This window comes from Anas acuta, chromosome 12 (genome assembly GCF_963932015.1).
Source record: "Anas acuta chromosome 12, bAnaAcu1.1, whole genome shotgun sequence".
Taxonomy (NCBI): domain Eukaryota; kingdom Metazoa; phylum Chordata; class Aves; order Anseriformes; family Anatidae; genus Anas; species Anas acuta.
In genome coordinates, this window is record NC_088990.1 from 9,667,191 (window position 1) to 9,692,732 (window position 25,542).

Consider the following 25,542-nt stretch of genomic DNA (forward strand, 5'->3'; position numbering starts at 1 on the left):
TAAAATCATATTAAGGAAGATATTCTGAGTTCAGTTTTGTCATTTAAAAGTAGACCAAATTATGGTGTGCATCAGGGACTATGCCTACACAGATGGAGAATGTTAGGTTCATAAAGGTCCTTCTTTTGTTGAGCCCTTTATAACTATTACTCACTCTAGAAGATAAGAATACTAAATCAAGTAAGCATCACCAGTGTTTTTACCACAAGATAAAAACATGATAGAAATAGATAAGGACATAATGACTGAAATCATCAATGAAGTAGATTTAAGACAAGTCTCTATATACTTTTTGTTTTTTGCGTCCTCCTTGTAACCAGCATGAATTAGACACTAACTTTGCAGCCCTTAAAGATGAAGTACACTCTTCCAGCTGAATTCAGTTCTAAAGATCTGAACATATAATAGATCAATTTCAAGATAGATGTAATTAGTTTCTTTTGATGTAGAAATATTCAGCATTTAATGTTCTTCCCAGATGCAAAAAATGAAGCAGACACCCGCACCATGCATAACATTTTCAATCAGATAAGGAAATCATTCAATTTGCAGTGTAAAAAATCAAACAAAGAAGAATGAAAGTTGTTTAAATTTTAACTTCTGCCACATTGTTACTAGCCCCAACACATCAGTTCAGTGGATCTTTATCTTCTCTTACTGATGATATCACCACTTAAGAATCCTTGGCTGCTTTGGAATGGAGACACATCGAGCTTTGACACTGTAAGGAGCTAAGTAAAGCCAAGAGCTAAAGTTAATCTTCCCAGTAAGGTTCTGTCTCCACTGACATATATCATTTCTTATCAACGTTGTTTGTTTAGAGAGATTAAGACTTAACAATTTGCAAAGCCTCCTGGTTTAAATGCTCCAGGCACTGCACTATGCATCAGTGAAGAAAGGCCATGCAAGCTCATTCATAATTCAGCTAAGAGGTGTGATGCAAACTTCTGTAAAACTACACAATCTGGAATCTTAAAAACTAGCACGTGCCCTTTGTTTCAAAGGGAGTTTAGAGAAAGCAAGACCTTTATAATCTTCTTTGGACTGTAAAACAAATATCTTTTTCTCCCTGGTGAGAGACATTTTAAAATAAATACTTTTTAAAGGTGCTTTTAAAACTGTGTATGAGGAAATAAATTCACAAGCCCACCTTAAAAATACTACTTACTCTTAGACATTTTCAGTTTTTCCTTAAGATAAATAGGCTAAAAGCCAACTAAAACAAAGAGAAGGGCAAAGTATATTTGCCAAATAATGTTAAACTCATCAAGAAATTAATGAAAGTAGCTCCATACCAATTATCATTCTCTTTCAAATCTATCTACAGAATTCTCCTTTGCCCATTACCTACAATAAGCCTGGAAAAACGTTATACCATTAGCACACAATTACCTATTAGAATGACTAATACTGGTTCATGGTTCCCATGTACACTTTAAGCATCAATATCTATCTTTCCACTACTAACTAAAAAAAAAAAAAAAAAGACTTCTGCAAGCTGGAATTGATATTCGGTAGGAGTAAATTCAGATACAATAGCATGCCTTTTATATTCAAGATATTGTAAAATGTTTTACAAATTACTGGGATTAAATGATGGTAACTGTAGGGAGTTTGGACAAGTAAGTAGCTACTATGGCTTAAGAATGCCTTGTATTATACATTTATTGCATGAGATTTTTAAAGCATGTTTCTCTTGAGTCTCATGGGCACTGCAGAGAAACATCTAAGGGCAGAACTTGACCTTTCTATATTAAAAACTGTTTCTGGAAGAAAAGGGAATGTAAATCAAGACACAGACTACATTCTAGTTGAGATTTCATCAACTTTTTCCATAATACAGTCCACATGTTAGCACAGATTGCCGGTGAGCCTCCTCATCTCCTCTTGTAATTGTGCACTTCCCTCTCAATTGTTCATATTTGCTTCTGAGCAGAGTGAAATCGGTTGTACAAAAACCAGAATATTGTAGAGTATTTGCACAATTTTAGCTGTTCTCAGTACTTTCTAATCACTTTACATGAAAAGATAATTCAACATTTTTTTATATTACATTTCCTCTTTCCTAATGTGTTTTCCTTCAGCTCAGTCTCTAAAGATCACTAGAATCCAATAGACTTTAGAAGTGTCTGTCCTAGTTTCTTCATGAGTTTCAAAGAAATTACCTATAAAATCTACCTAAATGTGCTAGGGATTAGCAAGCAGACACTTCAATTCAGTTCCTCAATACAAAGGAGTTAATTCGTAGTTTTATTGTAGTTTTCCTTCTAGGCTCACAACAGTCTGAGGGTAAATTTAGCGTAACTTTCTGATCAGATGAAAGAAAACTCAGCTACATTATTAAAAATGTTATATCAAAATTCCCTCCCCAAGGGACACAATCATGCAATAGGATATTAAATGCAATAAGTGCCTTTTGACACAAGAAGCATCTCGATGGTTTACTGCTGAATCACTGAGCAGTAAAACAAGTACCAGGACAGTCCATTGCGTTCTTCTAGGAAAAAAAGACCAGCAGTTCAAAGAAGGAAACTTTATGTCTGCTTTTAGAAGAAAATGGAAGGAAAGCAATAAAGTGACCTAACGCACATTCCACTAAAATTTCCCATTGCAAGATTATAGTTTCAAAGAGGACTGCAAATACATATAATGAGTAAACACCCATCATTTATCTTGCGCTGAGATTCTTTGGAAAAAAATACCATATACTTGATTATACATTTAGACTGCATGATAATATACACATTTCCAAACTGCTGACTGAGCTGACAATTGTAATTATGGTATTTCCTACAATTTCTCAGGCTAGAATAAAACAATTAAGGAAATTATAAACAAACAAACAAAAACAAATGAAAAACCCAACCCTTTACATTAAACAGTAATGTCTTTAAAGCAATGAAGTGAATGGATAGCAGACCCACCAGCACACAGTCCTTGTTTAAAGTCAGGCATTTACTTGTTAAAATACAAATTTGCTTTAAAGTAAACAGAATTAAACTAAAATCAGTTCACATTCCAAATCTGATTTCTGTGTTTACAAATAGGTATAGTCAAAATGAAGTATTGATTTCCTTAACTTGTTTAATGAAACAAATAAAGATGATGAAAGTATTTCAGATAATGATGTTTTTCTTTTGCTACAAAATTACTTCATTTGTCAAGCCATACTAATTTTTGGAGTTCAGATCTAAAGTAAATGATCCTGATTTTTAAATAGTTATGGTTGAACTTAATTTTAGTATGGAAATTTAGAAAGAAAGGTCATGCTTTGATCTGTAACCTTGCCGCATTCCTCTTTACTTGTTATGAAAATGATGCAATTATTTGCTGCCTCGTAGTTTCACCAAAAACCAAAACAAAACAAAACTTTATTCCAATATAAGTTACTTGAACCTTTTAATCACAAAACATTCTTGACACAGATAGCCAATTGTAGCTTTTGTGACTTCATAAAAATGTTAGATCTACTCAGCAGCACAGATACTTTGTTCCAGCTCACACGTAATTCCTTCACACATAGTAGCTCAACTTGACATCGTTTAAAAGCAGCAATACCAAACAACAGTAAGTATGTGGACAGATCTTTACATCGTGTGACAACATAGGCCCTGGAACTAACTTCACTTAGCCTGTACATCAAATTAACACTTCCATTACTGCATGTGGAAAGCATTTAGTACCACACAAAAAGTCTTCAAGGGTCTCTGAAACATAAACCAAATTTCAGATTTATAATTACTTTGAATAAATGATTTTAATTTGACCTGACAGCAGCACATCTGAATGTACTTTTTTTTTTTTTTTTTTTTAAATGACAACCAGAACTTCAGAGACAGTTCAGCACAGTTGTCCCAAACAAATGGAATTTAGGAAAGGTTGTTCCAACGTATTTACTTTAATAATCTAAAAACCCTTTGAAATGTTGACTTTTTTTTTTTTTTAATTGTAGTAGTAGTAAATGTGCTTTAGTAAATAAATCCATTAAATTGCATAATGTACTGGAAAACAGATAAGCTCAATTCGTATGGCACATCGTATGCAAGAGAAAAAAATTGCTCAGCCATCCTCTAAGGAAGAAGAAAGCCTTCCAGAAAACAGAGCCCTAACTGAGCTACTCAGAAGAGAATATACATTTTTTTTGAAATGAGAAATGTGTCTTAATTGAAACTGTTTATTTCTAGAAAGCATTCTGACTTTGTCATACTGATAAACAGACGCTGGTTATCTCCTGATGATTTCCATTGGTTAAATGGGAAAAGTATTTCAAATAATAATAATAATAAAAAGACACATCTTTCATTTGTAACTCCTATAATGAAACTCTCCAAGACTTCAACTATAATGCTAATATTTGCTTAGTAGAAGCCAAGAAGATGGAGCTAATGACCCTTCACGAAGGTGGCTTGCACATAATGATATATAGATAATAATTTTTATCCATGGAAAAAAAATGTCAGGAAGAAAAAAAAAGATTTCAAAAGATAAAGTTGAAGTGTTTAGCAGAATTTAGGCTTGAATTTAGGTTTAGTAGAAGTTAAGCTTGATATCAGCACCCAATTAGGATTACAAAAGGTATGTACACTAAAAGATTCAAAGTATCAGAAGAACAGGACAAGTCTCTATGCTCCAAAAGTCCTCCAGCAAATACATAGTTTATATTGGTTATATTTTGGAAATATAAAGGGATAAAATTCCAAGTACTTTAAAATAAGCCCCTCTGATTCACTGAATGAATCACAGTGGTTCATTTAAAAAGTAGAAAAATCTAATTCAACATTTTTGCAGTGCCACTATTAATAACATTAACTATACCAACATGCTCAGTTCTGGAAATCTATTAAGATAAGATCTTATTTTCTTGGTTTTGTAACATGATTATAAATTAGACAATAAAATTATTAATCAAAACCATCACTTCTCATCTTACTCTATTAAAATACTTGAAATATTTTTCAGCTACCTTGAAATACATATAGAACTTTAAAAGACAGGTAAAGGGGAGACAGCAGCCAGAGCCCGAGAGAGGAAACAATTGTACTCTGAGACAGCAAGGTAAGTGTTTAACACTAATCAAAAAGTGATGGATTATATTTCAAAATGTAGTCAAATTCATTTTGACTACAAAATAAATATATTTCAAGTATTTATTTTCCCAGTAGTCACTGGGAAGGTACACTATTTTCATTTTTTTTTTTGAATCAGAATATTTGAGGCAAGACACAAGCGAGTGAAGATCTAAAGTTCATTAAGGTTTTTAGCACAATAGCAAATTGAATTCTCCTAGTTTCTTGACCCAACACTTTCCATAACAGAGCAAGATAACTTATTTCAGCTAACAGATCCACAACAGCAAATGATTTCTGATTATAAAATCAGAAGCTATAGCATTGGCTAACAACCAACTGACCCGTAAGAGAAAATCCCATTTTATTTTTTATTCAGTTTTAATAATGTGTCCTGAAAACGGGCAGACTTCATGTGTATACTGTTTTCTTAAACTGTAGATTATAAAATAAGTAACATCTGTTACTCCCCAGAATCAATTATAAGTGGTGTTAAAATTAATGAGGCCTTCAGGCACTGATCTTGCAAAGAATTAATTTTAATCTGTGTAAGTCTTGGAGGTTTTGTCATGTTTGCCTAGAAAATGCTACGTGAACATATTGCTACAAGTTCTGCATTACATATCCAAGGTACATAGGGAATTTAGAAACTACTACAAGAAGTGCCAATTAAAAAAGACAATGGTAGTTTAAAAACTCATTAAATATTTCTTCATTCTTGTGATGGATTTTAGAATTTAACTGTAGGATCCCAATGTACCTGACTTACATTTCACCAGTTAAAAAAAATAATGAGACCTTTGTCATTCAATGTATCAATTAAATGCAAAGATAGAGCAATCAGTTATTGGGTATTTCAGACATTGCAAGCAGAAGCAGCATACCGATTACCAAATGTGTATAATAAATATCCTGTGGGAAATGCCCTACTGAGGCATTGACCATTTATCCTGTTAACTTGTAAGACATGCAGGTAACTAATTAAAATTCAATTTTGCAAGACCTGACCCAATGCCTAATGCTCTCCATGAAAGGCAATCCCCACGTACACCCCACTACATTTGACTATAAATGATTTCTGTTTCTTATTTTGTTGCTTTGGGAAATACATCTTGAAATGTTCCAAAGTACTATGAATAATGGATTATTTCAGTCTACATTATACAAAAGTTGATGTTTATTTTAATTACAATCATGAGAATTTCAGGAACTATAAAGGGTAATATAAATAATATACAATTTGACTTACAGTTAAAAGAAGCCTTTAAATATCTCATTTGTAGTTACAAGCAAAAATATTTTGGGGAATAATTAGAAGAAGGATTCTAACAGAAGAAAGCACCTTTCCAATGCCTTGAATTAGGCCTGTTTGACATAATGGGTGTACAAATAAATGACATGAGAGGTAACAGGGAATATTTTAATTACATTTGTTATATCAACAACCAAGGAAGTTGCTAATAGTAAATTATTTATTATGCATTTCTGTTTAATAGCAAAATAAATTCCAAAATGAACAGAAATGCATTCAGACACACAACAAAAAAAGTTCTTGCTACACACCAACAGATGACTAGGACATAAATATTGATCTCAGATTGAAAGGAGATTGCTCTATATACCTTGAATAAGATGTATCTGGAATAGTGACAAAATGTTTAGTGAAAAGTAAAGGTGGAATTCCAGAAAGTTATCTCAAAATACACACATGAATCAATGACAAAAGTACCTAAGAAATACAAAATAATACAATTCTGGAGAAAATGTTCTATCTACAGTAATGACATGTTAGCAGAACAAGTTTTTGTCACAATGATAAAAATTCTCTTTTTTCCACAAAACCTAAACAATACTTAAATAATGAATTTTACTTCACGTTAAATATTTCTGACAGTCTGCCTCTATGCAGATTAAACATATCAAAACCATATATTTAAAAATAAAAATACCTAGCAAATAAGACTGTTAATCCTTATCATCTCAGCTCCTTTTCAAAAGGATAAAAGATTGCCAGTTTTCCCCTATATTCTCATTGCTTCAATTAATGTATTATTATTGTATTTCATAGTCCATGCAACTTTGACTTCCTAAAATATTATCTTCCTAACATGTTAACTTTTATTAACTTTAGGTCGACAAGAAAATGGGAAAAAAAATATACCAAAGAGATCATTTCAAAGATAAGAGAATTCTTTAGGATACCTCAGAACACCACATAATTGAATTGGGCTTTAAAACGCTCCCTTATTTCAAAATGGAGGAAAGAAATTAAATAGAACTGATCTTGATTTTTAATGCACCTTACAAAAGAGTCACTACCATGGTTTAATTTTACTTACATCCTATCAGTCTACGTGAAGTGATAAAATCCACAATATTGCTCTCTTCAATTGTTAAAAACAGGCATGAACAGAGACTGACAGAAGATACCGGGAAGGGAGCTGGGAACTTTATATCATCTGCACATCTGAAAAACCCTTCATGTTTAATTTCCTTTTCACAAGTAACAACATCAGCCACTTCATTTGCATTAAAGGACAGAAGGGGAAGAGCTCCAGCTCCAGAAGGCAGAGTCTAAGAATGCCACCTGAAATCCAGCTAGAGATGATTGAACAGCCAGTTGCCAGCAAAAAGAGGAGTCCTGACTCCCATTTCTGGCTTTCCTAGCACCAGCACTAGCATTTGTCAGACTCTTGCTGATCCAATTCAGAAAACTAAATAAACAGAATAAAATTAACCTAATAAAAAGGCAAATTCTCCATCTCACCCAATTTTCACTCCCTCAAGAAACAAAGCATGAATGTATTTGTAAAAGACAATGCCCTGCTGTACAAAAAGCAAGTCATCACATTAGTAAGAGGGAGACTCCTATGGCATGATGAAGCCAATCAGGAGACGAGGTTTAACAATCTGTCACAAAACTGGGTTAAAGCCCCTTTTCTGCCCATCCCTGTGGAGCTAACATGGTCCTGAAACAAGTAAAATTTGTCTCCACGCCTCACTGCCACCCCCTCTGAAACCAGATCAGGCTGGCAAACGTTTTGCTGACTACACAGAGCAGCCCGCAGATGCGGCATCGTGTATCACCCACAAGCTCCAGCACTCACTCGGCTGCTGCTTCAACACAAAGTAAAACACAGCACGTCAGCTGCTTTACCGAACAAAAGAAACGTGGCCACTTGCCACTGCTAGGTATCAGCTTTAAATGCCTTGGAAGAGTTCTGGTATATGCTTTTCATCTCTACTGAAAATGGTTTGTTTCTATTAAAAATGGTTGATTACTGAAATGACTTTCTTCGGTTGAGAAGCAGTGCTTCCAACCCAGCATGTCATACTTCCTGACGGGATTATGTATACAAAAGAATTCGTTAAAAATGGCACAAGTTTTCCGTCTCTTTTCCAAAGTAAACGCAACTCCTGTAATCACACAGTCTCCCCTCAACAACTTTTCTACATGTTGTCAACTTCCACTAAGTTTAACCGTGACTGAGAGGAGAGGGTTCAGATATAATTAAGTTTCCACAAGTTATGTAAAAAATCAATGGCTGAGTACTGAAGGGAGACCAAAATTGGTAAGCTCACTAAGAAAAAAAAAAAGGCAAAACATGCTCATTGCATATCCTGCTTGGAAGCAGCTGCCTGGCGACCAGCATGCACATCCTGGCTGGCCAACTGGGACATGCACAACTGGAGGGTGGGAGTAGCTGAGAGGGACGATGAGGATTTTAAGGACACCAGTCCACAGGAATTCAGGCTGTGTTAAGGCCACTGCTCAGAGAACTTGCTTCTTGAAATTGCCATAAAACAACTAGTCTTTGGTGGAAAAAGTTCTCAAAAACAAAACCATGAGCGTTTCATATATTTTAGATCCTCTTTTGCATGCTTCTCAATACACAGCTCTCTGCATCAATGAATCCTGCAGGCTGCCATTAGAATGCACTCAGCAGCTCCATCAGGCTAAAGACTTGGGAACCAGTGTGAATGTCATTGCTGGTATTTAAATACAATAACTGATATAACAAGAAGTACCAGCAGGTTCACATTTCCATTCAGAGTTATGGGTTCACAGTTATGCAACACACAACTGTTAACCAAAAAACTTTAACATTGCACAAAGCATTATTTGTACAATTTTTAACATATGACACTTGCAAAATATCCAAGTATTTAACTGAGTATTTGTTCCTCAGTAACATTTTTCAGAAGTAGAATTAGTCACTGAAACAGATTTCTATCAGAGTTGGCAATGAGGGTACTTTAGCCAGTGAAGCTTAAACAGATAGCAACAAATAAATTGACTTATCCTCGATACATTAACTTAATCAAATATACAATATACACATTCTGAGTGGTTTTTTTCTTTTTTTTTTTTTTTTCTCCTCCAGAAGTATACTGTCTCGGTTTAGGCCTGCCTACATTCAAGTCCAGTATGTTCAAACCAACATCAAGCACCACTGAAAAACCTGCCTGCTTCAAACTCATTAGGATGACAGAAATGTCTCCTCTCTGGAAGGAAAAGCTCTCATCTGGGGTCCTTAAATTCATTACTCAATTTTTATAATGAGATCTCACTGCCTTTACACGGATAAACCCAGAACCAAAGATGCCAATATAAAACACTATCAAATTAAGTGAATTACCTACCAAACATGGATTCACAAAGAACAGCTGCAGAACACAAAGTTTCACTAGAGTCTATAACACTTTTGACAGGAGTGCAGCCTTAGAAAATGGAGCTGCTCATTTTTAAAATCAAATACATAGCACACCTCATTGAAGAGAATATGGTAGTAGGGAAAAATGTGTTAGAAAAAAACCTACATTTCTTTTATTCTTAATTAGATACAAAAAGTATTTAAATTTGATTCCAGATATCAATGCCAAAATTTCAAAATACTGTTGAGCAAAGTCAGCAGCTGTTCTGCACCTTAAGACAAAAACTCAAAAGCAGTAGCCCATTAAACATCACTCTTGCCTATCATCAACGACTGGAATAAAACAATTCAATTCTTTATAGATAAAAAATGTATACAAATGTAAATTTTGAAACTTGTAAGAAGGTGCACAAGAAGCTTTATCTATGCTTACTATTCTCAATTCATACAGTTTTTACAATGAACTTAGAATAGCTATTACTAGCCAAGTACAAATGGAGTTTACACTTGCGCTGCTTGGCTTGCAACCTCTACAGAAGAGTAAATACAAGCTTTTCCACTTAATTACCAAATGATAAACAGCGGTACACAACCTAAACTTTGAGGCTAAACTATTCAGTGCTGCCGCTTTAACACTGTTGTTTAGCAGTGCTTCTCAGTTTGACATCAGTTGAGACTCCTAAATATAGCTCTGCCTTAACTCCCCCCCACAGTTCACAAGCCAGACAAAGCCAACTTTATGACTCACGCCCTGATACAGGCCAAACAACCCTCACAACACTTTTGCAATTTAATTTGAAGCATGAAACAACATCAAAATCTCAAGAAAGTACTTAGAAAATAACTCACTGTAACAGCCGTTATTAAGAATCTCTTGACTTGCAACCTTCCCATTTTTTATACAGAGGACTTAAATTCTCTTCAACTGTGCTCACGTGTAGGGAGATTATGTGCAAAATGAATTACATTTTGGTCATCCTCACACTCCCAAGCCCTCGCTGTGACCCTCTCCTGCTTTTCTAACTCCTTGAAGAAGTTCTGGTGACAACAGACAAAAGGAAGCAAAAGAGAAATACACAAAGTAATAAGAGACTTTTGCTTGTGCATCTGAACTAGCCACAGAGGCATTTCAGAGCCATTTGCAGCACTTATTGCAAGAATGCTGTATATTATGAGCACTAACTATTACACAATACAATAAACATTTTTCACACGTGGGTGTGAAAACGTATATTGCTTCCTTCTTGATTACACAGGAGGACTGACTAAGATTAGGAAGTGTTCTAGCACAATTTTAAAAGACCTTCAAATAAATTGCCCTTGTGGATTAGTGGTTTATATTGCATAAACAATGCCAGCTAGTAGAAGGGCTCTGGGATTTGCTTAGTTTATTGTTAACTAAAATATTCCTATATACTCCTCTTTTATTAGCAGGGGATAGACAAGCAAGGTAGTCAGAAAGCAAAGCTGAGGTAGAAAGAGTAACAGATGGAAAGGCAGAGAGGAAGGTGGAATATGAACAGTAAACAGGAGGAATTTTTAACACTAAAATTTGGTGAGGGGAGGCTCAGGTCAAAATGTGGATTTCAGAGTCACTCCAAAGACAAGCTGAGGGAGGTTAAGTCTAATTTCTACAGTCTGGCTGTTACTCTGCACAGAAGACAAATAGTGTAGCTATGAAAATTAAAGGGGCATCCAGATACTAGTTTTCCCATGTTTCCAATACAACTGTAACTTTTCTCAGGACAAACAAAGCAAACAACAAAAAGAGGAAGCCAAACAAGATCTTTTCATGTGACTGTAGCTACACTATACAGCCTCCAAAAGCAGTACATTATTTCCAAGTTGAGTTAATGAGAAAAAGTAGGCACCATACTGACTTTGGGAGTGCTCCATGAGATTTATTTCATCTAGGGACACGGCATTTGCAGATTTTCTATACAAAGAAACACGCATTAAAAACAAGAATCCAAAGTTGTTGCCATTCTGACAGTGCTGTGAATCCACACCTTTACCCAGAATTGAAATAATTACAGATTTCTGTATTGCATGAAAAACAGCGCCCTCTAGACTTACATTAAATAGGATTTAGAAAACAATTTAAAGTATAAAGTAAGTTAGCTTGTTTCTATTCCCATTTCCAGAAAATTCCTATACATTTCTTTACAAGACTGCTCCCTGACTACCCTCTTATGTCAAGGAATTGTCATCATATTAACACTAACAATAATAATCATTTAGATGCCCAGAATTTTGATTGCATTTGATATTTAACTTAAAATATAATCCTTATCAGACAGTCATGCATTTGCCATGAGAAACAGAAATTTCATTCTACTTTTTCAGAAAACAAAAACAAAGAGAAGTACCTGCTTTTTTTCTCTAGAACTGTTTTGTTTGCTTAAAGTATGAAGAGGGGGAAAAAAAAAATCAATTTAAAAGGGTTTCAATTTTTCATAACCTTGGAAAAGAGATTATACACAAGTAGAGAACTATAAATTCAAGAGAATTACAAATTTTCTATTGCTACATGTAAAACGTCTCATATACAGAGGAAAAACTTCCCGATCTACTTTTCTGAAGCTGAAAAAGGTAAGATTAAAGCAAAACTAAGTCAGAAGATGTGAACTATGCAAGAACAGCAACAAACTGGATTTAACCAACAAAACCTACACTTCCTAGAAAAAAAACTGTACCACTTATTCATTTTGTTCTACTTCAGGGCACAGAGAGGATAATGTGATGACTAATTTCTAGATTCAAGTTTCTACTTCCCCCCAAAAGTAACACACGGTATATTTCACAACAGAAAGATACCAAAAGTAAAAATAATTTTTATCATTAATCTGATTATCTAGGGAGGTTGGTTGTGTTGAAGGATGTCTTGGGAAGAGCCTATTGTTCTGATTGAGACTGCAAAAGGATAAAGAAGCAGCACTGTGAATGAGGCCAGGCAAGAGATAAACTACATTCCATACACGTTTAAAATAACTCTCAAAGATACAGAAAACAAAGATTATCCAAACGGGTAATTTCACAATTTAATATGAATTTTTACACCCTCCAATGTCTTTTTCAATTCTACTCTTTAGTAAAAGCTTGGGCTAAAAGACACCTATGGGACAGTATTCCTGTTATATTGTTGCTCAGCTATTTGCTCCCAAGTATAGCATGCTTGATACTATGATGAAGACCTATGTTTCGTAACTACCTCGGCTATGAAGCCGAAAAGCTTAATTCATCTAATAGAAATTGAACATCATCAGACCAGAACAGCTGAAGGTATGGCCAGCTGATTAAAAGTACACACTTTGCTTAGTGATTACGTAAGTGGCATTCATTACAACACATTCATTTAAAACTTTTTTTTTTTTTAAATTCATGGAATGGAAAAAAGGAAAACATATAAAATAGGTCTATATGTGTATACACACACTTAAGTGTGCTATTTACACTAAGGTAAAGACAGTTAATTTTCAGGCACAGTGAACTAAAATCAGGCTTAAATCAGTGGCAGAAAATAAAAAAAAAAGAATTTTCCTTTTGAAAAGCATATTCTAGATTAATGCTTATTTTCTGGAATTAGTTTTCCATGTGTTAAGTCTTCTGTGGAAGTTTGTAGTCAAAAATATTTACAGAGACAATAGCTACACAACATTCATTGAAATGTTATATTTTTATATGTGAGCAATAAATTTCAAACCTGACTCAAGTGTCGCACCCATCCATTTGGGCAACAGAATTGTTAATTCTTTGGCAATCAAAATTACACAGCACAGCTTGAATTTCATATAAATGATTCTGAATACTACTTGCATACAATCTCAAACCAACATTTAGTTATAGAACACACTGGAGCAGACCTTGATTTGGCTATGTTAAGTTATTCCCCCACTTGAAGCCTGTACTTAAAGTGATTATTTTGTACCTATTCCTGAAATGGCATTGCATTTTCATAGTTTGAATTTTAGAAAACCACAGCCATGTTAAACAAAAGAAACATTCTACAACAGCTTTCTGAAAGGTAAAGTTTACTATTTCTGCAAATGGAAGTCTCCAGCACATTTAATTTTGAAGTAGGAAAACAATCCTAATACCATTTAGTACAAAGGGATGAAAAGATCATTTTTATAGTCTAACACAGATCCTTGTTAAATCGGGTAATTCTCACCTCTGTTGAAAACTGAACCTTAAACACTAATTCCCCGAATTTTGCATTCTTGCTGAGCATCTCAGCCATTTACTCTGGTGCCATAGTGTCCAAATTCATCCCTGAACTAATGTTTCCCAGTTCATCATGCAATATTTCATGGCTGCACTAACAGGTGGGATATTCTTAGATACAAAGTTCTGACAACGTTGAATACAAAACTGAAGTCATTTCGGTTCATCTATCATAGATCCTCATTTAGTAATGGGTACATATATCTCTTCAGAAATTTTCTACTAATCCAGACAAATTTGATGTATCCTGTTAGAACCACATTTATAAGAAGGGAGAAAGCGCACAGCTATAACAAACAGCCACCTAATAAACAATACTTTAAAAGAGCATACTACCAGTTACAAAACACAAAAACATACACCAAGTAAATGTTATAAGTAGAGGTATTTTCCCCCAATCAGCAGTGATGTATCTCAGTATGTTGGAAAAAATCCCACACAATGTTGCAGAGGTGAGTTTAGCCGATGGTCTGAAAACTTCACCTTGAGACTTCTATTACCATTCTACACTGGTGGCACCAACTACTTTAACACTTTTGTTCTCGTATGGTATTAAAAATATACAAATTACATTAGCCAAGTAATAAGTATTTTGGTAGATAACTGTTCCCCCTTTATTATACATTGTTTCATAGAGGGAGAGACTGAAAATAATGCCTCAATGCTGACTAAAGAAATTAACTGTGAAATACTGGGGAAAATCCCTATCCTTTCATTTTAATCTAAAGAGACATGGAAAATCACACCCAACCAAGTACTCACACAGAAGATTTGGAAATTCTGGAGATAAGCCAGTTAGTATCTGGGACCTAAACCCACAAACATTTAGCTATTAAAAGGCTGAGTAACATCTGCCCAGAGGCAATGACTATACAAGTCAATTCTCCACCCTTACACAAAGAAAGGGAATCGTCCCTTTAGCACTGGCCCTGAATTCTGATCCAGACTACAGACGACATTTTTAGCAATATAAATTCATTTAATACCAGGCATCTAATAAATCTGAAGCCCCAAAGCCAAACATCACTGATTCCTGAAGCAAACGTGAGTGATAAACAGAGATGACTGCCTGCACCTCAAACCCTCTTTTCCAGTCTATTTCTAGGTCTTCTCTATTAAGTAGCTCCAGAACATGTGCCTGCTGCTGTGCTGTGAACTTCTTCAAGCAGCAATGGAATGAAATTGCCCTGATTCTTGTAAGTCCCACTGCTGCCCACAGGCACATAAGTAGCAACAACAAACATCAACAAGTCTGGGCAGTTTTCCTTCTGATTTGGGAAACCTCAAGCATCAGCAGTATTTGTCTGCATACAAACCCTGAACAATCAGGAATGCTTACCTCTTATTTGGAATATTAACTATAAAAATAATTGTAATTTACATGAAAGCTCAAATTTTGCAGATAATAGTAACTAACAGTTGCTTTAAAACTGATACAGAATGCTTCACTAAATTAACTCCTTTCCTCAATAACTTAATTATTTGAATTTTTGACATTATAATCCAGTGTGGTCAAGAGCAAACTTAAAGGCATTTTTGGCCTGAGGAACATAATATGACTTCAACATAAATTATCTTAATGCAGCCCGATTTTAAAATATGACGAAAAACTTGCATTCCAGTGGAGAGACTAAACACATTTTTAAGATCTCATAATAAAACCCTGAAAATTAGAGCAGAGAACATTCCAGAAGCACTACAGAATTTAGAAGTGGTTTTCTTCAGAAAGAATTACTACACACGATTTCCTTTTATAGTCTTAAGAAGCTACACTCAGAAAAACAGAAAAAAGATCAAGCTACTGAAAACACCATTTAAAACTTTCAATATCAAAAGAAAAACAACACAGCTTAAAAGGCTTTATAAGGAAACCATTAACCATTTGAAACATTTCTTCCCCAAGAAAACTTTAGCTATGTTAACAGAGATGCAGATGTCAGTGTTGTATTTCTGACCTAAGACTTGTCTTACTTTTTCTTCTCCATTGATCTATGCCCTAGTGATATGTTGATATTGGTTTGAAAACAAGATCATGAATCATTTATTGCTTTTGCAATCAAGTTTGTCAAATCAAATCCCATGAACTGAAATCACAAATAAAACAATTAGCAGAAATGGTAAGGCAAACAGGGCAAAGGAAACTTATCAGATAATCAGCAAAATACACTTCTAATTTCATTTGATACCAGTGCATTAGCTGTGCACCATGCTATGCTACACTGCCCAATAAGCAGCACAAATTACTCAGCCTGCTTATTGTAACACAAAGCAAAGAGCAGGAACTGCAAAAGGACTAAGTCCATTACAGCAAAAAGAGTTAAGAAAAAATGGTTTCAGTATCCAGCTCTGATAAAGGCCAAATCACAGATCAATTACAATGTCCTTAGCTCAAAGAAACAATTTAAACATATTCACATTTTCAACAATTTAACCATGTATAAAACACTGACTGGTAAGAAGTTACTGTAGATATAATAATGTCAGGTAAACTCATTGTTTCATGAAGAAAAAATATGCAATAAAATCCATTCAATTATATCTCTTACTGAATAATGCTCTATTATTATAAAGTAGTTAAAAATACAAATTCCTTTTTTTTTTTTTTTTAAATGGGGTTGTAAGATGGCAGTTAGTGATTAAAATCGTAAATGTCCCAAAACTGAAGACAAAGGTTTGGGTTTTCTTTGTTTCATTCACTATTTTCTGCTAATTTCAGTTAATATTCTTGAGAAAGACTGCCCTCCTGTGTTCACTGATCTTTCACTGATCTACACTGAGATGAGACAGGCCACACAGCTGGAATCACTTCAAGCTTTTTTTTTTTTTTTTAAATAATCATATTACTGATTCAGAGATTGAAATTAGCCCACCAAATGTTTGCACAGAAATAAAAGGCTGGTGCAACAGCAGTACTGTTCCTAGGGCTTTCACATAAGGTGGTAATGCTTGCTGGCTGGCATGAGTCCTAGAAAGCCATTCTGGGCCTTTAAAATGGCATCGCTGCTTGCAGCTGCTCTTTGCTTTTAACAGAGGCTGCTTATTAAAAGCTCCTAAATTGTTCGATGAAGTCCTAAAGGAATAAAATGCTTGTTAGACACCTTGTAACGAGGTTAGCTATACTACTTACTACATAGCAGCTCTTCACACCAACTGCAGCTGTTCAGCACACATCTTTAGAAAGGTACAGAAAAATCCGTAAGTATGTACCCATAATCACCTAGCTCCCATGTCATATTGTTTAAGCTTCAAGATTCCTTTAAATACGTTATAAATAATTAAAACGTGAAAGAACACTGTGTGGGAAAACAAGCATTTTAGAAGAGGAAAAATCTAAGGTACCCAGCAGTCAGTCCTCCAGGAAGTCAGATCATAGAGAGCTGACACCAGGAGTGACTTCTACATCCCTGCTTTTAACATTATCATTTGATCAGTTAAAGAAACAAATGCTCTTAATTTCCTAGAACACTTGATACTCACAGGGCTAACTGCATTTGAAAATATTCAGTATATTATCTAGCCTCTTAGGAGCATTGCACTAAAGCACTACAGAAGCAAGCAGAAAACGTTGCTTTTTAGCAGTACTCAATAAAACACAAAAATCACTTACGTAGTGGTACCGGGCAGCTCTGTGAAAAATCTGATTTGGATTATGTGTTTGCTCACATTTGTGGTGGTACTTGTGGATAAAAACAGTATACAGCTCAGTTTTAGTATGCATGTTACTCTGAACTTGTGCACACAAGCATGTGGCACACACTTTGAGATACACTGGAATAAAATTTATCACTTGATGATCCTTCAATTATTTAAGCCTAAAGACAACAACAAAAAAATCACCACAACACTGACAAATTTTAACAAAAATCACCTACATATATAGCGACACTTTAAAAGTACTGCCAGTGCTTTCAGAAACATGGTCTTTTTTTTTTTTTTTTTAACATCAGCATTTGCTTAAATTACTTAAAATCAATAATCAGTAACTTCAGCATGAGGATCCTATCCTTTCATCTGCACATGACATCACAACGAACACTACTTCTTTTTGCCTATTTAAAATACATTTTTGCACTACCTTCAACAACTCTTTTTTTTGTTACTAAAACATTTCTAACCCTTTTGGATAGAACAAAAAAGGCATTTTGCCTTTTATTATAGGACAGCAAAAAGAAAAAATAGATTTTGTGCCAAGCAAATTTAACAAAAAGGAAGGAATTAAAAAAAAAGGAAGCTATTATGTGCATCTGGAGGGCATGTGCTTGCTCAATCTTAACTTGGGAGCCCAAATTATTTGCTGCTCATACATTCCCTTCTAATATTCCTTTGTCACTTTGGGGAATGCCCATTAAGTTCTTTTTATCCTCTTCAACCACAAAAATATCAGAACAAGTGTTACAAAATGATGCTTTCCCTGTATTTGTACTTCTCCTTTGTCAGGAAGGCAGAGGGGGAAGATTCTATATATTCTTCCCCAGGAACAAGTGAATCAGCTTTCTCCACTTCCTTACATTCTCCAGAATATTAACACTTCAACACGTGTGATAGAGGTAGTCTTGCTTTTGAGAAAATATTCTTAATGTAGATATGCAACTGAAATCATTTTAAGCTTGCCTGTAATTGTCCTATTTGCTAAACTTTTAATGCTGTTTAACTAACTTCTTGTTTTCACTACTGGCATAGAAGCAACATTTTTTTCACACATTAAATGACATAATAAATACTGCTTCCACGCATCCTTCATTAACAACAAAAACCAGCTTCTTAGTATTAATATTTCTATTTGTGTTCTAGCATCAGCAATCTCTACAGTTAGCTAAATAACACCTAATACTACTTGGCAAACAGAAGAACTTGCATACAACATCCACATTAAATCGTTTAGTATTTCATGACATCTATAATTTTCCTTTTTATAAGAGAAACTAAGCATTAGTAAGAAGAACTGAGATGACCAGAGATTAACAGATTTCACTCAATAGCTGTCAAACACAACACATCTGGAGCAGATACTTGGATGGCAGCAGGAACCTCCAATACAGTAGATGTTTCCTGTGCAATGGGGAGCTCACCAATAAGAACCTAAGCTGCTGTAATAGTCAATAGACAAAAAGAAGTTAAACACATTTGGGTAGCCAGATGACTGTCTATATTAAGCTCCTTTCTCCAATACATTTTTGTCATAGCAAAAGAGGACACAAATATTTAAAGCGAGTGGGGCAACTACAGTAGCTTGCTATTTGCATAGCATTAGATTATGTAAAACACAGGTCAGAGTTAATTATAGTGCCACTAAGAACATGCAAGGATATATCAGTCAACTTGTCTCTGGAATTTAATACTGAAGTGCTGTTTCTCTCCTTACAGACATAAAAGGCCAAAATTTTTAGAATAGCACGTGGATTTCTGTGATCACTAAGGTCCATGATACCTTTTCTTTCTAATGGGTGCTCAGGCAGTTTTCAAAAGGTGAGCATTATACATGCCCAAGACATCTCAGAGTTAAAAAATATCCCAGCTAATTTTGAGAGGTATATTTAGGCAATATATATTATCATATTAACGATAGAAAACACAGAGTACTTCTGTATTTGGAATTTAAGCATGGTTTTGATATACATAGTTGGAATTTACAAAACAGATTACAGTGTTCCTATTAAGATAATAATAAGCCAGGTATTTTGACAGAAAGGAATTTTGCTCTTCATAGAAAACTCTGACAAATCAGTTTTAAAAGATTTATTACAAAGCCTTTATTATCCTTGGTTCTCAAGAACTTCATTTGTTTGTTTTAAGTTAAAGTCATATTTCACCCAAGGACTGCAAAAAATGTCGAATAGTCACATAGATTGCATGGAAGAAAAATTGTGAATTATTAACTGCTATGTGGAAGGAGGCAGTATTTCGTGTTTGCCATACCACTTGAAAATGACATACTGTTTAAAGCTTTTTGAGAAATACTTTTGACAAAACGTTTGCACTGTAAACTTGCAATACAAATTAACAATTGCAATACAGGCTCTCTCTTAACTTCCACAAACTCAGAACAACTTTCCACAGCTTGCCAAAATGGCTATGCACAGTAGACAGGGAAATAGTATTATTTTTCAGCTGACTCTTCATGAATTCTGTGTGTTCATGGTATGTTTCATTACCTTTTCCTCTTGTAGTATTTTGCTACTAGTTTTTCAGTTTTTTAACATTTATAAGGAGATTAGTATTTTAAGGAAAAATCTAATCCGCCACAAGGACCAATGGATGAAATCCTCAACTCCACTGACACAGCCTATGTCTTAAGCCATTTCTTTGATCATTAAACCTTTGCATAAACCAGTATGAGGAGTAAAAAGGCTACTTGCTCATTGTCACCAAGCAGGTTCTTCCTTGTAAGAAACCAACAAAAACACTGGGAAAAAAAATCCCTGTACCATGAGTTTTAAAGTGGAAATAGGCAGTCATGATTAACTGTGTATTCCTTATGGCAATAATTTAATTATACAGAATAAAACTACAGAGCTTTCAGAAAAGCTTCCTTATTTTACTAGATAATCTACAAGTAATTTCCTTATATGGCTGGAGAGAAATCATCACTGTATGCTTTGAAGCTGGAAGATAAATGGCCTTTGAAACAGAAATAATTTTTATTAAGAGGAATAATGAAAGTCCTGCTTCACCATTGTTAGAGATTCCATTTATATAAAAGTATTGCATTTTCTCCTGAATGTGGTACATCATGAAACAGGTAAAATGTTTCTTGAATTTATGTAAATTAACAATACAACATTATGGAGAAATGGGAGAAAAACTAGCTAGAAGTTATTTATGGCTTTTACGTTTTAAAATTTCTTTAACATCAGATTTAAAAAAAAACTAATTCTCAAGTTTGTATGCTGTAGGTAAAAATGAAAATCTGACTTGTCAATATGTAAACAGAACATCCAGTGATCTCAAAGAGATGACATACCAAACACGGTTTAGCTAAAAGCTCTGAGCATTAATTCTGATCTTAAGATTCTAATGCATATCTCTAAAGATGACAAACCTTTTGTCACCATTTAGAACTTTCTTGTTTCCTGACTAGTACGCTCTTGTTTATGGAAAAGCTACAAACCACTGCAGAGTAGTTGTTCTCAGAAGCAGAGACTACTCACAATTTTTTTGTAGGATTAGCTGTTTACAGCTCTCCCACAAATTGAAAAAAACCCTACTTCTGAATTTTACACTCTCTATATTCTAAGTAGTATTTTTGATATAAAAAAAAAAAAAACAACAAATGAAGGACAGAACAGAAAACGAATGCTATTTAATGCTCTAGAGAAAAACAACTCAAAATCTGGCACAGAAGAACCTAACTCAATGATTTTGATGACTTATCATTCAGAAACATGTGCATGGAAAACGTTCAAAATTTGCCGTAGCAGTAACAAATAAGTTTTAGCACCATATTTTGCACAGACCCTTTAATAAAAAAAAAAAACTACAATTATCCACATCACTAGAAACATCATACTACAGTGTTTCCACTGTTGAGAAAATGTTATTTATAATCCTTGCAATTTAGAAAATATTGGACCTTACTGTTGCCTTTGGCAATTCCTGGCAGTGATGCTTACCTGGCAATACTCCAACCTGAAGATAACAGTAAATAGGGCTCCTGTAATCCCTAGTTTTCTCTTTATGATTTTTTTTCCCACTTCACCATTAAAAGTTTACCGAAGTCACAATGAGTGCCTTCATTTTTTGCACATATAATATACCTAAAAATATTCAGAGATTTATCCAAGTTCTCTTATCATTAATCATATCAAAATAATTTCAGTGCATATTGGATGATATAAGCATTCAATCTCTAGGAAATTAAATATTAGTTAAGTCTTACCCAGAACATTTCCTGCAGGTACTTCTTCAAGATCTTCAAGTTCTCTTCCCATAAGCAAGTAGAGATTCTCCAATGTACAGCAAGTCATATGAGGTACTAATGGCAGATCATCTGTAGCAGAACACTGGGATGACAGCTACAAGGAGTAAAACAACCAGTGTTGGATATTTATTGCCTAGTACTGTTACAAACTTCTTCCTGAAAATCTCTTGCATTTCAAAACTAAGAAATACATTTTAAAGCATTTTCATTTTAAAAGCCAGATATTCAAAACCAAAACATACTTACGTATCTCACTTCCAAAAAACATAGTTTTGGGGCATACAATGAAATATTACCAAGAAAAATTAAAAACAGTGTTTGCTTTGTTGTTTAAGTGCATGCTAATTCTCGCTCACTGTTCATTGTCACTGATAAAACACACATTAAGGTAATTTCATAAGTAATTAACTTCTACAGTCACATTCTCAAAACATTTAACAGACTCTTTTCAACACTATTACACACTCTCCTGTTCCACAAAATAACTCTTTTTCCCATCACAAATTTTCTTTATATATGAACATACTGTATTTGCTGTTAATTAATAAATGCTTAGTGTATTTTGGTAATCCCAAGAATTATTATTACTAGAATAATCAGTCAAATGTGCAAAAACAAAACACATCTCCACAGTAACAAACCTCAAACTTCCAAACAAGATAAAACTTCTTATTCATTAGCAGGTAGACTTCTGAGAAGAAAGTCTGTATTGGGCTAGAATATGCTTGAGTAAGATGCTTTTATTGGGCTGCAGAAGTTTTATGTTTTGCTTTAAATTCTGCAACTGTATTTAAACAGTATAAGGAAGTCATATTAAGCAATTAAGTAAGGGGAGTTTGATCCAGACCTCTCTAGCAAAATCCATCTTTGAAGAAATGCCTCTGTATTGGGGATACTAAAATTCACCTGTTATTGTCTGAGACATTTCAAAATTACTAAGCAATGTCAAATCTAACTTCAGCTAGAGTCAGTCATACCTAAAAGGCTAATGATCACTTCACCTTCACAAAATTTGAAATGGCTGCTTTTAATAACATTTTAAAAGTGCAATCTCCAAGCGGGTGTTTGAGGCACCATCTTCACATTTTGTTAAGATCATAAATGTGTATCAAGTATTTATGGACATACTCTATCACCTTAAAAAATCAGGCTGAATGTGTTCTTTTTAAACAGCAAATAATCCACAGCACAGTCTAATCAAATGGATCTAAGCAGGCAAAGTAAGCATGCAGGAAACCAAAGATTCATCAAAATTGATACTACTGTTTTCCATAAGACAATGGCTGACTGCTTCCAGCCTCCCAGTAATTTAACATAATTTATCAGGTTTAAGAAACTCATTTTCAGTAAACATTCTAATGCCTAATGAAAATAATACAGCTGACAAAGTTAAAAAAAAAATAATCTTACTACATATTATTTAAACCTCCTCAAATCCCCCTGACTGTATGGTTCTGTACCAAATGGTGACTGTATCAGAGTAGACATTTATTTATGCTATGTTCAAGTCTTTGCACAATTTCTCTGCAAAACTTTGCAGAATTCCATGGATGTACAACCAGTATGCTATTATGAATTGTTCTCACTGCAACTCACTGGATTCTGCATATAGCTGAAAGTCAGAACGAGCTTTGAATCGTTACGTGTGCTTAGAAATACATTCAGGCCCTTCGTGTCTGTCTTGTGTTTCATAAAACTCAACACAAGGTTTTTAAATCAAATTATTTTGAATCTGATTAAAATCAGGTTGCATGTGTAGACACTTAACCAACATCTTTTCACAGAACAGCGCAAAACAAAATATCCTTTATTAGACACAGACAGGATGTAATCCTTGTATTTCAAGGATCATCTTTCATCTACTTCTCCTAAAGCATACATGCAAAGTCTTGAGATCTTCAGTAGAAATGAAATAATAAAGAAGGTTCATTCCTTCTTTATCACAGCAACTTTATTACTAAAATAAATCATATTAATTCTCTAAATTACTTTGCTACATTTTGGAATTTTTGATTTGAACCTTGTTTTGAGCGTGCGATGCGCAGAAAGTTAAGTCAACAATATTTCAAAAATAATGCCAAGTTATGGGAACATTTCACTGTCACCTCTTACCTTATGCAAAGACTCAGCAGGATCATATTTTGGTCCTAAAACAAAGATCTTTTGCCCTCTTTTCACTACACCACTGAACACTCTAGCAAAAGCAATGAAAGACTCCTTGTTGTCTGCTTCCTGTTTTGCTGCCTTTGAGGTCGCGATCTCTGTTTGATCAGTGAGCTGTTGCTCTTCACCTAATCAGTTAGAAAAAATACATCAACTCTAAATGCAGTTTCTGCCTCATCAGCTGAAAAAAAATCAATTACATACTATAGTATCACATCTGATGACATATTCAAAGACAAGAACCTGCCACTGTAACCCATACTCCAGCCCCATTTTCTCAATTGCTGCTTATATATATATATATTTTTTTTTATATATTTTTAACTTTTTATTATTTTTTTTTTTAATAAAACACTTATTCTGGCACTTGCTTAGAGGAAGTAAAGTTCTGTTGGCCTAAAGTACACTAGCTACAAGTCCATAAGGCAACTCTAGCAGTAAGCTAAAACTGAATTTTTCTGCCCCATACACATGTGCAAAAATAAATCATTCTGTATTCCTATTCAGAGTGGAAATTACTTAATTTTTCAGCAGAGCATCCCCTTAAGGCATCGTCTATCTTAAAGTGACTCAAAATACTGAGACCAAGAACATTCTCAGGCCATATAAACAGGTATCCATGGCATTATTACAGCATCTATAAATTATCGGCTTGCCTTTAACTCCCTCCTTGCTCTTCATTCAGTCCCATCTATTAAACTGTTTGGACTGGAGCGTGGATGATTCTTTGCAAGGTACACGGCTCCATAATCAGCTCCTTAACAACACCTAGATACTGATGTTAAATATACTATGAGAAAAAATGGATAGCAGATCATTATATACCTTTTGTATCACCAGTGTTTCCGGTCACTTCAGATGAATTTTCACTTGGGGGCTTTTCTGACAGCTCCTTCTCTTGATTTGCTGCCATTTTTTCTGCATGCCTCCGTTTTGCAAGTTCACGTCGTTGAGCTATTTCTTCTTGAGTTAAAGGCCTAAATTGTATTTTAAAGTATTAGCATTTGGAAACACCCCTTACTTTAAAATAAATTATAAGAATTAGAATACTATATTCAGCATAAGAAAAAATTACACAGAATGCCTTTTGTCCCCATGATACTATGTATTTTTAGTTAGCTAAAATAAACAAACTCTTCCTCTACCAAGTTTAGAAAGAGGTTACCGTTTTAAACTTCTGTTTATTTCATTAAAATACATCTAGTTTCTCCCACTGATGTGTGAATTCTCACTTTCTTGGAAAAGACCCAAACCAATTTTAAAAATTGCTTTTCACACTATGTCCAGTATGTTATTCTGAACTAGAATGACAGCTAAGACTAAACAGTGTATTAATCTAGACTTATCTATACCAAGCTAGTTAGAAAAAATACCAGACTTTTATTCCAAATACATAGTGAATCAAATATTGTCATTTCAATGCATTTGTAATATTTTTACTGTTCTAAGGTAGTCTTTACAGTAAGTGTTCAAATGCAAGAAAAAAACTTTGCCTTCTATAGTGACTTTTCTATTA

The 25,542-nt window shown here is 34.3% G+C and overlaps 1 protein-coding gene across 1 annotated transcript in view; it reads right to left on the bottom strand.

Moving 5' to 3' along the window:
* The window catches only part of EFL1 (elongation factor like GTPase 1), a 70,624-nt gene that overhangs the window by 23,628 nt on the left and 21,454 nt on the right, over positions 1 to 25,542 (bottom strand). Inside the window, exons 13-15 of the mRNA XM_068695214.1 lie at positions 24,852 to 25,003; positions 23,976 to 24,154; positions 21,822 to 21,957 (exon numbers count right to left, since the gene is read on the bottom strand). Of these exons, the coding sequence (XP_068551315.1) occupies positions 21,822 to 21,957; positions 23,976 to 24,154; positions 24,852 to 25,003 (467 nt within the window). The remainder of the gene's footprint in view (positions 1 to 21,821; positions 21,958 to 23,975; positions 24,155 to 24,851; positions 25,004 to 25,542) is intronic.